At 36.6% G+C, this 16,801-nt stretch overlaps 1 protein-coding gene across 13 annotated transcripts in view; it reads right to left on the bottom strand.

Moving 5' to 3' along the window:
- RNF19A (ring finger protein 19A, RBR E3 ubiquitin protein ligase) overlaps window positions 1-16,801 on the bottom strand; it is a 90,495-nt gene that overhangs the window by 54,714 nt on the left and 18,980 nt on the right. For all 13 annotated transcript variants that reach the window (XR_012327288.1, XR_012327287.1, XR_012327289.1 and 10 more), the window contains one exon: window positions 8,803-9,568. Coding sequence is in view for 10 of the 13 variants with exons in the window: in XM_073794637.1 (XP_073650738.1) it covers window positions 8,803-9,476 (674 nt within the window). In the remaining 3 variants the exon portion in view is untranslated. The remainder of the gene's footprint in view (window positions 1-8,802; window positions 9,569-16,801) is intronic.

Consider the following 16,801-nt stretch of genomic DNA (forward strand, 5'->3'; position numbering starts at 1 on the left):
ATAAATGTGTTCAAACACGACTGAATTAAAGGCAATATAAACCAACACAGGGTAATCTAGGAAAGTTCCATTTCCCTGACGGCTTATTCATTGGAGTCTCAATAAAAAGAAAACAATTCTTGAAAGACTCTTTATTTTCTCCCAAGTTATAATCTAAAGCAGTCTTTATAATAGTAATTTCAGTGAAAAGGAAATGGCATTCTCTTCTAAACCTCTTCTCTACCCTACTTTTTCTTGAAAAAAGGAGGGAAGGCGAGAGACAGAATGCGGAAACCCGTGTGTGTGTAGGGGACTATGTTATGACCAACTATTTTTTTAAGTCAGTCACAATTATAAAAGCAGAAGAAAAGTTTAGACTACCAAACTCCACTTCTACCACTTATTACCTGTATAATTTTATGTAAGCTACGCAATCTCCCTACAACTAAGTTTTCCCAAACATAAAATAGGGATTCACTAAAGTTTGGCTTAGCCTCAGTATTCAGCCAAAAACAGCTTCAGCTTTGGCCTTGACCTTTAGAAGGCCAAATAAGCAAATGACTGCTTCAATGACATTTCTAGTACCTCTGCATTTATGCTTGATTAATGACCATTATCATTTCTACATCTATATAAATAATGTAAGTAAAAAGCTTACTGCTTTATATGGTGAAATCTTACTGGACAACTGAAGTATAAATGTACACCGTGCTGCAAGAATAAAATGCAGTAATTCTTAGTGATGATTGTGAAAGCCAAATTTAGACACAAGCTTAAGAACTTTCAAATAATTAAATAGGGAAACAGATTTACAGTAAATATGAACATCGAGATTGCTTTAACTAGATAAATCTAGGAAGAAAATATTCTTTCTGGGAAAACAAATATTTATAAAAATATATGAGGTAGATTAGCAGAAATTGGGCTATATCATAATTCTAACCTTTGTAGAGGCTGTTCAGTGTACTAGTATATCACTAAGCAAAACTTTTAAGAACTGACTTAATTTCTAGTTAGTGATTTATGCTATCTAGAGACAGCCTTTCAAGAAAAAGCCCTTTTAGGGAATTCTTCACATCTTGACAAGAAGAATTAAAAGCAGAATGTCAATTTTGCCATTTCAAAATTTCACAAGTTCAATCTGGCAAAATATCCATAAAAACATGAAGGGTTATGGCAAAAAAACTGAGGACTCATATTTTCTTTTCAATAATCAGATTTCCAAAGAGCTTTATAAACTGCTTTAAGATAAAAATTACTTAAAGTTTTGAGTCTAGAGACTTAAGCTTGTTGAAAATGACTGCTTATAGATATCTATTTAGAATTTTTAAAATATGCAGTGTAATTACCGGGAGCAAACTAACAGCTGACATGTTAGCTAATTAGTTAATTACCATTCCCGCAACATGATGTCAAACATTTAATATGATGGCTAATTTTAAAAAATTAATTCTTAAAATAAACTTTTATATTTATTCCTGTATCTCAAAAGTTCATCACTGGTGATATTTGACTTTGACCTTGGATGAATACTGATTAAACATCTGGCCACTTGGCTTTTATGAAAATGTAGATTTTGATGTATCTCAAAAATTAGGACATAATAGGGCTTCCCTGGTGGCACAGTGGTTAAGAATCCGCCTGCCAATGCAGGGGACACGGGTTCGAGCCCTGGTCCAGGAAGATCCCACATGATGCGGAGCAACTAAGCCCGTGCGCCACAACTACTGAGCCTGCACTCTAGAGCCCGTGAGCCACAACTACTGAAGCCCACGCGCCTAGAGACTGTGCTCTGCAACAAGAAAAGCCACCACAATGAGAAGCCTGCGCACCACAACGAAGAGTAGCCCCTGCTCGCCACAACTAGGGAAAGCCCGCGTGCAGCAACGAAGACCCAACGCAGCCAAAAATAATAAATTAAATAAATTTTTTAAAAATTTAAAGGCTCCGTACGCGCAGGCTCAGCAGCCATGGCTCACGGGCCCAGCTGCTCCGCGGCATGTGGGATCTTCCCGGACCGGGGCACGAACCCGTGTCCCCTGCATCGGCAGGCGGACTCTCAACCACTGCGCCACCAGGGAAGCCCTGCAGTATTTTTTTAAATAGAAAAGCTAAGATGTCCTACCCCAGAGCTAAACATTTAAGTCCCATTCAATCTAAGCAAATTCCAAAGAAAAACAGGATTATCTTTAACAATACTAACCAAATATTTTCATGACTGTGAATTTTGATAACTATAAAAGTTAGGGTATTTTGTCTAGAACCTTTTTCTTATGCTAACAATTATTGAGAGTTTACTATGTAAGTGTTCCGTTTTCATACACATTCAATCTTAGTAACTGTGTTAAGCACATTCTATTATATATCGAGCAATTAAATGTACCTAGCATTCACATATTTTGAAAACAGAATGTCAGGACTCTTGAAGATGATTTTCATTGTGTGGGAGCCAAACTTATTTTCCACTGGAGAACAGCTCTCAAATTATAATGGAAGCAAATAGTAAAACTAAATTAAATACAAAATATTTGCTTTAAAGAAAAATTTCAATGCTCTAATGCATTAGGTATTATTTGAGAAAATAACAGGCTCAGCAGAAGGTCACAGAAATAACTGAATAATACTAGTTAACTAAGTAAACATCTCTGGCTTAAACAGTACACAAATCTTGGTTCAGAAGATAGTTCCATTTCCTTCTATGATCCCTTATTTAACTCAGGTCTTACTTTCTGTCTCTATTTTTCAGCTGAAGATCTCTAGTTACTTGAAATGTTTAAACATTCCTACTTAGCAGCAGTGGAGGGATAGGAAGAAAGTGGGAAAGACGGAAAGGACTGAAACAGGCAGTTTTTCCAGAAATATTTTCTATTTGTTGTATTGTTAATAGGTGAAACATACTAAGAAAGAACTCAATGGTCAAGTTAGGGACATGCTAAGCAAAATTAAAGTACTTTTTTGTTTGTTTTTTTACTATAGGATTTGCTAAAATAATTTTTAACATACCAATAATGTACATATATAGTAAACATTATTTTCCAAATTTATTTGACCATGACATGTATTTCCTGGGAGTGTTTCACAGTACTAGAGTTCCACAAATTAGCATTGAGGAGGTAGGAATACCAACTAGGGTCGTATACTCTGCCTAGAGCAAATTCCTCATGAAGGAACAAGTAAGAAGAACAAACTATACCAAACATGAAATGGAATCCTAAGAAAGATATAATAGTCTCAATAAAATTTTTAATTAAAAAATGAGAAAAAAGAAAAGAAAGATTATCCAGGAGTCCAAGATAACTTTTCCCCCAAAAGCACAAAGCTTTAACACAACCTTTAAAGAACAAAGAAAATATAATCAGAAATACCAAAATTACTTGATCCAGTTAAGGGGAAAAGTCAAGTTTTATATTCAAATCAACATGCTCATGATCCCATTAGCAAGAAGTTACTATTATTCCATGGAAAAGGAGTGACTTAATTAATATATTTGAGAGACGGTTTAGACAAAGTGAGGCTCATCTCCCGGTTCCCCCTTTCAGGATCTGCTTTCCTAGAGAGGATGCTTTCTGTTCTGCTTTCAAGTACATGCTGTAGGGGAGGGGAGGTCTACGGTTGTAGAGAACCGCCCAGATGATTTGCAGAAGTCTGTCTAATTTCAGGGTGGAGTGTTAGGCCATTTGGGATGCATATCTAAAGCTAACTTCTTTAGCTAATTAAAAGAAGTAAAAGAAAGCTGATATGTCTCCTGTGTCTTATGTATCAACTCGGTTCTTGTTTTCTCAGACACATGTACTTGTTTCCTCGGGAGAAAATCAAAGTTGGACCTGTTCTCTGTTCTAAAAGGTTAGCCTACAAAAGCATTTCCAGCATGTCAAAAGACGGGCAAGTTATGGCTAAAACTCTTCTTTGGAGGACGGGAATGAGAGTCATATAGATAGAATAAAATTCTAAAAATACATGTTCCTTAGTTCCTAAGCCTATGGTGCCACTCCATTATGAACAGTGTCCATTATGAACAGTATCTTCCACCAGAGTAAGTTATTATTTAGAGCCATTTAAATGTCAGTAAATCAGCTCAAAGCTTAACAAACCTGATTATAGTTGAGCACACTGCTTAAAAATGGTTTATTAACTGTTCCTAAGACATACGATTTACATTAATGGCATATATTCAGATTTGTTCATTCAATAACTCTTTATTGAGCATGTGGTTAACCTGTGGTTATAAAGAAAAAAATACTTTTTATTTTTACTCTTGAGGGGCTCACAGACATTAAATCATTAACTATATTCTAGTATAATAAATGTTCCTGCATATTCAAATCTCCCCAGTAAAGTCAAAAGCACTCACATGAGATGACGTGGATAATGTGTGCTAGTAGAAGGGTAGTCTTAGCCAATTGAAACAAGTGATGACAGAAACCAAGACGCCAGTTTTTTGCTATCTGCCTAGACAATGTACAAACTAAGCCTCCTAGGCAGAGGTAATAGATATTTTTATCCAAGGCAGGTCTTATGCTTCCCCTCCTACATGTCCCTCACTGTAATTCTTTTCCTCAGCCATGGCCAGATTTTTCTCTGAACCTGTATAGACTGGCATGTTCTAGAAGCAGTCCAGATAACTTCACCCCGGTTAAATCACAGCACACAAGTTTGGCCTCCTAGACCCCTTCGCAAGAGGGGTTTTCAGAAATACATACTGTCCTTTAAACAAGCTTAATCTGCCCTGGCCCTCAGAAGAGAGGAAAGACTATTAGGTCAGAAACCCTCAGATGTCTCAAATAGAAACCAGGTCCAGGTTTTCTTTCTACTCTGAGCTAAGGGCAATATTTCTCAGTGTGTTAAACTACATGTTTAAGTAAAACTGGTGTCAGATACAGAAAATGGTCATTTTGGTAAGTATCAAAAGCAAGAGGAAAACATAATTTCACATTTAGCATTTCTGGAAAAAAGTCTTTCAAGTGTGTTGTACAATGAAAGGGATTAAAATACTACATGCATGCCTGTGGTCCTAGTACGTACTACTGGCTATGCATTGCTATGAATAACTGTCAAACAGTCAGATATTTACCAGTATCCTCTGTGCCAGATTTCAGTAATAAATGGAGTTTAAATAAGAAATTTCTCTCTGTGAATCCAAAGATTTTAATAAGTTCCAAGAGGGCAGAGATTTTCATCTTTTGTTAGTTATTAAAAATTCCCAGTACCTGGCACACGGGTGCAGTAAATATTTGAAGAACTGTCTGATTTAAAAAAATAAAAACAAAACTTCAGAAATGGAGATGAGGAGTGATAAATAAGAACTATAAAAAGCTTACTGTGTGCTAGGAATTATGCTACCAATAACATTAAAAACCTTCTCAATCCTTAAAACATGATAGGATAGAGATTCAAAATCAGGTCTGTCCACGCTCATGCCAAGTACAATTGTAATTTGTAATGAGGCCTTATGCAGTATTCTATGTTTTCAAAGCATATGTATAAATTTTGTCACAGGTGATCTTTTCCACATAACACAACCATAAAACCTATAACGTAATCAAGTATATAAAATATGCTCTTACTAATCTAGTGAGCCAGCATAAATTGAATACAAATGAAAATACACAAAGTGATTAATCTCTGTGACATGTTTTCTTTGTCCTTTGTGCGTAAGACTACTAACCACCACCAAAACCAAAAATTAATTTATAGCCAAATTAATCAAGACTAATTCTCTGTTAAACTTATGTAACAGTCAAGTGGTTTTCATAATAAAGGAATCTATTTAAGTAGGTGTTTCTATTATTTTAAGATTATTTTATACTTAACATTCATGTCTTCCTCTCCAAAATACTTAGAATACCTAAGCCATATTATTTTTTTAACACTGATGTCTCAATAAGAAGAAAATGTGAAAAATACCTAAGAGTACGAGATTATGAAAAAAATTTAAATTTACTGAGAAATGTCATATACACCATAGGATTTATAAAGAATAATAAAATGAATACCCCCTGAATCTACCACACAAGTTAAGAATAGTATCAGTAGGGTGATCATATAATTCACAACCTGACTGGAACACCTGAAAAAGAAAGGTAATGCTATTAAAATTTACACCAGTACAATAAGCATGAATTGGAACTATCTTGGGCAAACCAGAACCTATGGTTACCTTGTTTATCTGTGGCTTTAGAAGTTCCTTGATTGCCCCTTTGAAGTTCACATCCTTCTTCTTCCTCACAAGAGGTAACCATGAGACTAAATGCATTTATCCATTTTACTGTTAATGAACTTTTTTGTTTGTTTCTTTGCTATTATGAACATTCTTAAATATGTCTCATAACTAGATGTCTCTTGGCACACAAGTAAAGAGTTTCTCTGAGGCATTTAACTAGGAGTGGATCTTCTAAGTTACAGGATGTGTGTTCAATTTTACTAAATAATATAGCAGTAAGTGATCTAATCAATCTATATTTTCTTTTAGTTTAATTTTGTCCTTTTATTTATATAACTTACCTCTGTAATCTGTTTTGATTTTGTTTTATTATATGTGGTGACAATCTAATTTTTTCCCCTTAAATAGCTAATTTTCACAATTCTATATGGTGAATAATCAATCCTTTCCCAGTTGGTTTGGCATTCTTCCCCCCAAATCAAGTTCTTTTTTTTTTTTAATAAATTTATTTATTTTTGGCTGCATTGGGTCTTCGTTGCTGCGCACAGGCTTTCTCTAGTTGCGGCAAGCGGGGGCTACTCTTCGTTGCAGTGCACGGGCTTCTCATCTCGGTGGCTTCTCTTTGTTGCAGAGCACAGGCTCTAGGTGCGCAGGCTTCAGCAGCTGTGGCACGCGGGCTCTAGAGCACAGGCTCAGTAGTTGTGGCGCACGGGCTTAGTTGCTCTGCGGCCTGTGGGATCTCCCTGGGCCAGGGATTGAACCCATGTTGCCTGCGTTGGCAGGCAGATTCTTAACCACTGCGCCACCAGGGAAGTCCCCAAATCAAGTTCTTAGACAAGTGAGAATCTACGTCAGCCCTATCTATTGTGTTCTATTAGCTTGATAGTGTTGATATTATCCACTATGATGACATGATCCATCAACCCAGCACAGGAGAACATACCTATTTAGTGACCAGAAAGCTTGTGCTCCTGGATTTACTCTCTCAGTCTCTCCTGGTCACAGGTTCTGACACGAAAGCCTCCTTTTAATTTGTTCCATCATTTTCACACATTTTCTTTTAAAGCTATTAAATGCTTAAAGGAACTTGTGAAACGCCTCTTATCCTGGGGTTCCATGAAAGACAGTTAGAAAATCACACTTTGTCCAGATGAAATGTAAAATACTTCTGTTTGAACTCTTGCTATAGGGTATTTGCTATAATGACTTGCAAAAGGCTTTTTTTTTAAACCTAAAATTTGTAATCAACTTGAAATCTACTCTAATGAATGTACACACCTGCATTAGTGAAAATATTCTGCAGGGGTCCACGGGATCAAGAGTGATACAATCGTACCTAAGCTCTTCTTCTCTAGCTCAAATTATTTAAAGGCACTGTTCATTATCCCTATTTTCTCCCCATCTTTTTCTTGAGAATTTAACCCTTCACAGGTCCAGAGTTTGCTTCTACCATACACCTGGCAGCACAGCCAACCTTGGCCCAGTTTAGAAAGTATCTTTAATATATTATTTTGTTATTTATGTTACAGTACAAGCATCCTGCAGTATAGGAGATCATAATACAAATGTGATACTGAACAGTACCTCCGAGTCCTTCACACAACTAATGAATTCATAAAATGTTAAATAATTAGATAATCTAATATTTTTAATGCTTTATGTTTCACAGAAATCCCTGGTGGACAGTGAAGTGCTAGTGATACCTGGGAAAACTGATGGAATTTGCACAGGCTAGAAACATACTATTACCTTTCTCACTTAAAATTATGGAATTGGTAGACTAAATACAATCTGAAAATTTGCTGCTCAATAAGTTTTTAATAATGGATTTGATCAGAGTCCTGAAATTGTCATTTGATAAATCAAACTCACATTTCAGCCTTGTCTCTGATTATACCCAGATAATCTTGGAAGTTCTGGGTTTTCCCAAACTCTTATTTATAATCTCTGGCTTACTAATGGTATGCTAAACTCATCCAGGGTTTATGGCTTTCCTTATTCGTGAAAAGCATATGACTATTTTTTTCTAGTTCTGACAACCATACATGGTAAATACCCTATTAACAGGAGCTGCTGTTAACATAATAACCAAATATACAAGCAAAATTATTTTACTTTAAATATTGGGAAAATGGTATTTGTAATTCAAAAACTTGAGGCAAATGAAGTATTACATAACCTCTAGATCTTGTGTCTCAAGAACACATCAACTCATGAACACATCATACTGTGGCACGCATTAAGGTACCTTTCAAAAGGGTCATTTAAGTTTAAACAAGTGACTCCCCCACCAAAAGCAAACAAACAAAATGTCTGCTCATTTCATCTATTATAACAAAATAAAAATTCTCCAAATGGATGGGGAAAATAAATAGGACTAGATCCTGCACTCTACCATCTTATCCTTTTCTTCTGAAAACGGTCTTAAGTGAATATATGATGCAAAGACAATACAAAAATGAGTAAGACAAGATTCCTGCCTTTAATATCTAACATTGTCCCTGACACATGGTACATACTCAACATATTTTTGTCTACTGTCTACTGAATGAATGAATTACCTGGCATGTTAAGATTTTTCTTTTGAGTAACAGTCAGCAAATTCTTATTTTATCCACAGAGAAAAAAATTAACTCAAGAAAAATCAAACAAAATCTTCTTACCCACAGTCTGGAGCTGGACACCACCTACAATCAGGATCCGCAACGAGCCACCGTCTAAGCATAAATTCTTCATATTTTTCCATCAAGACATCATCACTTAATATCAAGCGAATATCGTGGGGATTAAACCGTTCAGTACATTCTGGGCAACTGATATTAACCCTACTTTCAGAAATTTCTATCCTTAGGTATTGTCGTAAGCAATCCACACAAGATCTATGATGACAAGTCATTATCTCAGGAAATCTGTCTTTAGAATGCCGTAAAAGGCACAAGGGGCACTCTATAAAGTCTCCAACTTGTTTGCTGATAGAAGTTAATCCATTGTCAGAGGAGGTATTTGTAGAGAAAATGGAGTTCTTATCAGTACATATTTCGGAATGTATACTTTCAATACTCGCAATTCCATCCACCCCGCCATTTAGCTCCCTTGATTTACGTTTGTTATCCTTTTTCCTCCGAAACAGAGAGCCTATTGAAATTCTTCTTTTTTTGGGTGCCTTTTTGACTGAAGGCAAGCTCACAGATGAAGCAGAAGACTGAAGATCTCGATCTGAACCCATTTGCCGATGTAAACTCATGTCTAAAATGCTCATTAGAATTGAGTCAGGGTCTGTGTTTACACACAGCCCTTCATTATATTTAGAGATAAAACCTGTTTCTTGTTCTTGCATTCAGATTAAGTCATGATGTAAGAAAATCCTATATGGTTCCTTCAGAGAATTCTTGAAGGAGTTCAATTTATGGTAGACTTATCACAGATGTTCTGAAAAGCAAAACAAAAACACCAAGATTATTTAATTGCATGTTTCTTAATAAACTTACAAACTCTCTATGAAACTTCAAACAAGTATGTTCTTTAATCATTAGTTTTTGGTTTTGATTTTTTTAAATAAGGCCAGTTTATTGAGTAGTCTACAAGAGAATATAAAACCAATGCTGATATAACACGGATGTTACTTAATCTTAAGAGTCTAGATTTGAGCTGACCTTATTCTTAAAATCTTGTACAGGGCTTCCCTGGTGGGGCAGTGGTTGAGAGTCCACCTGACGATGCAGGGGACGCGGGTTCGTGCCCCGGTCCAGGAAGATCCCACATGCTGCGGAGTGGCTGCGCCCGTGGGCCATGGCCGCTGAGCCTGCGCGTTTGGAGCCTGTGCTCCGCAACGGGAGAAGCCACAGCAGTGAGAGGCCCGCGTACCACAAAAAAAAAAAAAAAAAAAAAAAAATCTTGTACAAAACTTATGATTTTTATCACACTCAAACCTCAATGATTCCCACTGCCTTTAGGAGTTTAAAAAAAATTGATAATAAAATGGACATGCAAATACAAATGGCTAAGTAGAGCTTACACAATTGTGAAGAACAAAGTGTGTGGGGGGGGCAGGGGATGCTCTTACACTGCCAGATATAATGACTCATTATAAAGTGACAGTAATTAGGAAGACAGTGTGGTACATCACAAAGATGGATACAAAGGCCAGTGGAACAGAACACAGTCCAGGAAAAAAGTCCCACATATACACATGGATACTTAACTTATTGCCAAAAGTGACACTGCTGAGCATAAAGAATGGCCTTGTCAAAAACAAAACAAAAACAACATAGTACTGTTTTACTGGTTACCATCTGAGAAGAGAAAAGGAACTTAACCTATAGCTAACCCCCTGCATAAAAATCAATTCATGGTTCATAGATCTAAATGTGAAAAGTAAAATCATGACGCTTCTAGGAGTTGACAGAAGAGAATATTTCAACAAAAAGATTTCTTAAACAAAACATACTAAAGTACTTACCATAAAATGAAAGACTGTTAAATTGGACTACAATAAAATGAAGAGACAGTATTAAGGGAGTGGGAGAAGACATTTGCCACATAAAACTAATAAAGGACCAGTATCCAGAATATGGAAAGAATACTTAGACGTCAAGAAGACAAAGCAGACAATATAATAGAAAAATGGGTGAGGGACATAACAGGCACTTCACAAAAGAATATGAAAAAGTGCTCAACATCATTTGTTGTACACATTAAAGCCACACTGAGAGACCACTACACACCCAGCAAAATGGCTAAAATTCCAACTGACATTTCCAAATATTAGCAAAGATGTTGACTGCTGGTAGGAGTTTGGAAAACTACTTTGAAAAACTGTTTAACAGTATCTACCAAATTTGGACACATGGATACTCTATTATCCAATTTATACTCCTAGATATGAATGCACGAGAAATGAATGCACACATGCACCAAAACATCTACATAACAATATTCACAGCAACACTAGTTATAATAAGCCCAAACACTGGACACAACCCATATTTCCATCAACGGTAGAATGGATAAACAAGTTGTGGTATATTCATTCCACATTCTGGTATATTCTGGTATACCAGAAAGCAATGAAAATGAACAAAATACTGCTACTCATAAAACAAGAATGAATCTCTCATAAAAGGATGTGTACTTTATAATTCCATTTAAATAAAGTTCAAAACCAGACAGAGCTGGGCTTCCCTGGTGGCGCAGTGGTTGAGAGTCCGCCTGCCGATGCAGGGGATGCGGGTTCGTGCCCCAGTCCGGGAAGATCCCACATGCCGCGGAGCAGCTGAGCCCGTGAGCCATGGTCACTGAGCCTGGGCATCCGGAGCCTGTGCTCCACAACGGGAGAGGCCACAACAGTAAGAGGCCCACGTACCGCAAACAAAACAAAACAAAACAAAACAAAACCAAAACAGACAGAGCTAATCTATGACGTTATAAGTCAGTACTGTAGCTACCTTTTGAGGAGAGGCACAAAGGAAGAGGCACATGTATAGTGGTTACAAAGGTATGTTCACTTTGTGATAAATCACTGACCCACAGATTCATGATTAATGCATTTTTCTTGGTGATTGTTATACCACGATTAAAGGTCAAAAAAAAAAAAGCTCCCTGAGGTGATATCCACACAATTTCACTCAGGCAAACTTTACTCATGTCTATCAGTTTATATTTTCCCATCATCTGCAGCATATTCCCTTAATTCTGAGGGAAATAGAGTGTGATGGTAAATGAACTAAAAATTTCTGCATATTTTCTTCTTTATAGTTATTATTTTCTCTTGCATCTCAAAATGCTTTCTGTACTCCAGGGTTCAATATATGTATCAATGAACAGAACTGTAGAGGGACTCTATCTTGGGGATTCTGTTCTAAGAATTTATCATTTAAAACATTAAACCAGTGGTATTTAATGAATATCAGCTGGAGAATTTTTCAAAACACACTTTTAGAAATTTGATACCCATATAATTCATTATCCAAAAAAGAACCTAGTAAGAGTGAATGGACGTGCTATTAATATTTAAACTAGGATAACGGGGCAAACTAGAACATACTGTCATCCCACTTAGGAAGACTTCCTAAAACATTCTGCAAATAAACAAATAGGCATCAAAGGAAAAGAAACAAATTTGAATACTAAAAAATTTAATATTTTTATATGGTAAAAAATACTACAGAGTAGGATGATGTGATAAATTAGTAAAACATGTATAACAATGAACAAATTTCCTTAGTATACAAACAGCTTTTACACATAAGTAAGAAAAAGATGTACAACCTAGCAGTAAAATGAGCAAGGATATAAGGAGGAAGTTTGGAGAAAAAGAATTACAAAAATTAGGAAGATAGGAAACAGTGTTCAACAACACTAAAGAAATGAAAATTCAAACACCAGATACACCATCTTTGTACACATCAGACTGACAAAGGTTGAAAGGGTTGGTGAACGTGTATTGAAAGAAGCACCTCACATATTGTTGGGAGGACCGCTAATCAGCGCAACTCTGGGCAACCAATTTGGCACTATCTATTAAACTTCAAAATTGCTTTGACCAGCAATCCTACATGTAAAATTTATCCTTCAGAAAATATGACACAAGTGTGCAAAGAAATACTGTGCAAGGAAACTCACTGCAGCCTAGCTGATACAAGCAAACAAAACAAAACAAGGCAAACAAGCCCCACACAAAACCTGGAAATAACTTGAGTCCCACAGGGAACTGGTAAAAATAAAGGAGCCAACCACAATTTACATGTAATGATAAGGAAAAGATCTCGCTACATAATACTGAGTGAACAATAATAACTGCAAAATAGTATGTATAGTATGAACCCATATGTGGAAAAAAACGCACCCACAGAAGTTTACGTGTACCTACACAATTTCTGGAAAAATGTTAAACCATTAACAATGGCTACCTTGGGGAGAATAATCTTTAGTATTCACTTTCTGCTTTCTGCATAGTTTACAATTGTATCATGAGCATCTATTGCGTATAGTTTAAAAAAAAACCAGCTAAGGGCTTCCCTGGTGGCGCAGTGGTTGAGAGTCCGCCTGCCGATGCAGGGGACACGGTTTCATGCCCGGGTCTGGGAAGATCCCACATGCCGCGGAGCGGCTGGGCCCGTGAGCCATGGCTGCTGAGCCTGCGCGTCCGGAGCCTGTGCTCCGCAATGGGAGAGGCCACAACAGTGAGAGGCCCGCGTACCGCAAAAAAAAAAACAAACAAACAAAAAAAAAAACCCAGCTAATTGAACCCCACCAACGACAACAAAAAACATATTCCACTCTAGAGCTACCCAATCAAATTGAGGATGTGGTCCAGAACTTGTATATTTTGAAAATGTTCCTCAGTAATTTAGTTGCACACGCTGGTCAAGAACCACTAATTCTAAAGAGAGTCTGCTAAACACTTTCACTTAAAAACAGAATTCTATAGGCTTGGCCTCCAAAACAAGGCTCCTTGCTTTTCATTAGTTCAGGTACTGAAAATAAAAGTGCCATTAAAAAAAAAAAAAAAAACCTCAGTTTATAGTCATTTTCAGCCTATGGGGCTATAGTGAGGTAGTACTTAAAAACCTATGTATAGAGATACGAGAGACATTTAAAAAAACCCACATAAATTAATGACTATCTGTAGAAAAAATCCATGAAAGGTGTCTAAAAGCACGTGACTCAACAGTATTGGGAATGCCTCAATCAAGGGGACTTTGGCTTAATTTCAAAGTTAAAGTCTAAGCCTAGCATGTGCTAAACCTCAGGAGGTTACCACCATAAACAAGATAGACATGGGTCTCTGTACTCAATGCGATATGTCTGGAGAAGAAATATGTATCACAAAACCAATAGTTATAAACTTATATATATTAAATTTGTCTCTGTTACTACAACTCTTGAAAACAGCTGAGTCCATTTTCACCAGATTTAGAGGGAATCTTTCAGACATTATGACAAACTATAGGCTATTACAGAATTCATCTTAAAAAGAAAGGAAGCCATCTTGTAAGCCACCTACAAGATTAATAAGAGGCCCTGCATAACAGCAGATTCAAAAGATATAGTCAATATTTCACCCCACCACCCTGAAGTGTGGACATATTCGTCCCTCCTTCCCCTCCTCTCAGTGATTTACAATATACAAGTTTTAGCCATATACATAAAGTTTACTCTAACTTTGCAGATGGGAAATCAGAGACTCAAGAGTATTAAGTAAAGAACTAAACCTAATTATTCTAGTGGTATATGAAATTAAGATTATGTGGTTCACCCACAACAAAGAGTTTTTAATCAAACTGTTTATTTGCATAAACACTCAGAAACTAGTAAACTAACTTGGATTTCTGAGACTACCCTTAACCACCAAAAAAAAAAAGCACTACAGAAATTCTGCCAATTTGAACAGATGACAAAAATGTGTGAAATTATAAAAAAAACTTTCAGTGATTTAGAAACTTTACTTATTTTTAGAAAAAGCTGATTTTATTCTCCAATGAAAAATAAAAATCTATTATTTGCATCATTTAATATAGTACTATTCTTTTTTGGGTGGGGGGTGGTTTTTTGCGTTATGCGGGCCTCTCACTGTTGTGGCCTCTCCCATTGCAGAGCACAGGCTCCGGACGCGCAGGCTCAGCAGCCACGGCTCACGGGCCCAGCCGCTCCGCGGCATGTGGGATCCTCCCGGACCGGGGCACGAACCCGTGTCCCCTGCATCGGCAGGCGGACTCTCAACCACTGCGCCACCAGGGAAGCCCCAGTACTATTCTTTTTGAACTCAATTTTTTAAACTATCAACTGTATCAATCTGTAGGTACTACTGTTATGTTCGGCCTCATAAATGCACACACCATTAAGACAAAAATATTATTTGAGTTCTAAAACAAACAGCTGGGTTGCTGGTTGGAAAAATAAGGGAAAATATGTTGTATATAATAATACCACTACACAGTAGAGTTTTAAAGTGCTTTTAAAGCACTTTTGATTTAAACTTCATTGCCCTATGGAATGGGTATTATCCTGATTTGATAGATGAGAAAACTGAAGTGCAGAGAGGGTAAATGTTGCACAGTTAGGAAATAACAGGGTTCAGGGTCAAATTCAGGTCTTCTGATATCTCGGCCTCAGTACCATCATCTGTCTGCAGCTGCCTTCATGAAACAACTCCAGTCACTATCAGTATCTCAAAAATTGTCGCAGAAAACAAAAGACAATTATATTTTACATATCATCTAGGGCTGGTCTTAACTATCCCTCAATTCCATGCCTTATTCAAGCCATTCCCCCGTCTGAAATGCCACTCCCTTTTCTCTCCTCCTAACTAAACTGTACTCACATTTTATAACTCAGATGAGAAATTTTTACAGTGTTCACTTGTTTTTCTGCCCTGATTACCTTCAATGTTTTAATAAGGTTTTAAATGTAGAACTTGAATATTGTGATTTCTTTAATACCACACACAGCCAAGATGAAGTGAGGAACATAGACACTGTGAATAAATACCAAATGAGTATTTCTTAAAATGACACAATGTCACTGAAGTGATGATACTATTTCATAAGCACAAGAAAAAATCTTGTTATTTCACTGTCATGCCTCCTAGGCATATACATGCTCTACTTTTTAAAACGTCCAATTAGTTCACACCAAGTTTACAAAGACAAATATGAGGTCTACTGGATCAAATGCAAAATAAATTATGTATTAAAAACCTAGAGTAGTTTACATCATTTCAGAGCAGGAACAGAAGATGAGAGTCAGTAAATGTACTTAATGATATAATTTGAAATATATACAACTCCTAATAATCCCCAACTTTGGATATTCTTTAAACTGATTTACTATCACAAGGATTTGTCGAAGTACAACACATCGATAACATGAAGAAAAGCAGTGGGGGAAAAAGATAACTGAGGTTGGCCTCCATGATGTTATGGCTGTTGGCTTAGTGGGGATACCTTTCTCCTCCAAATAAAAGTATAGATCTGTAACTGCAGATGCTAGAAGAGCTTAGTGAAACAGAAAAGGAGAGTAAAATACAAGTAGACCCCATATTATGTATTTTCAACCAAGTATCTAATATCACATAGGAGGCAATTCTCTTAACACCAATGTCACAAGAAATTCCAATCACCTGCTAATTAAAATATGAGAAATGGCTCTCTTTCCCCCTCTTTCCCAGTCTAGCACAACTCCACAAGTAACGAAGACTCTCTGCCAATTGCTGCTACACACTTTCATCCCCCTGAAGAAACTGGTTGAAAAATTAGTTTTTATCGCTGGCAAAGGAGCCCCACCTCCTGACCTTTTTATGTACTTAAATTGAAGACTAGCACCTGAGACTGGTATGAAGGACAAACACCTGAACCTACTTACCTAACCTTCTCTAGCCCACAGTGTTTATACCTCTTTAAAGTCAAGATCTCTTTGATTCTAACTTTTTTGTACCTCTTGAGGAATATGGAATTAAGAAATAGGAATAGCCCACAACAAAGGTATTTCTACGACGTGTCAAAGCTTTATGGACCAAAGATGTAGTAGAAGTGCTGATAACTTCATACTGATGCATCATAAAATACATCTAATTTGGCAGCACGCTATTTTTTAATTCTTCGTAAAAATTATGGAAGTTGACCATTCCAGGTGAAGCACCTAATAAACAATTACAATATTGTT

This window comes from Tursiops truncatus, chromosome 17, assembly GCF_011762595.2.
Source record: "Tursiops truncatus isolate mTurTru1 chromosome 17, mTurTru1.mat.Y, whole genome shotgun sequence".
In the NCBI taxonomy this organism is placed as follows: domain Eukaryota; kingdom Metazoa; phylum Chordata; class Mammalia; order Artiodactyla; family Delphinidae; genus Tursiops; species Tursiops truncatus.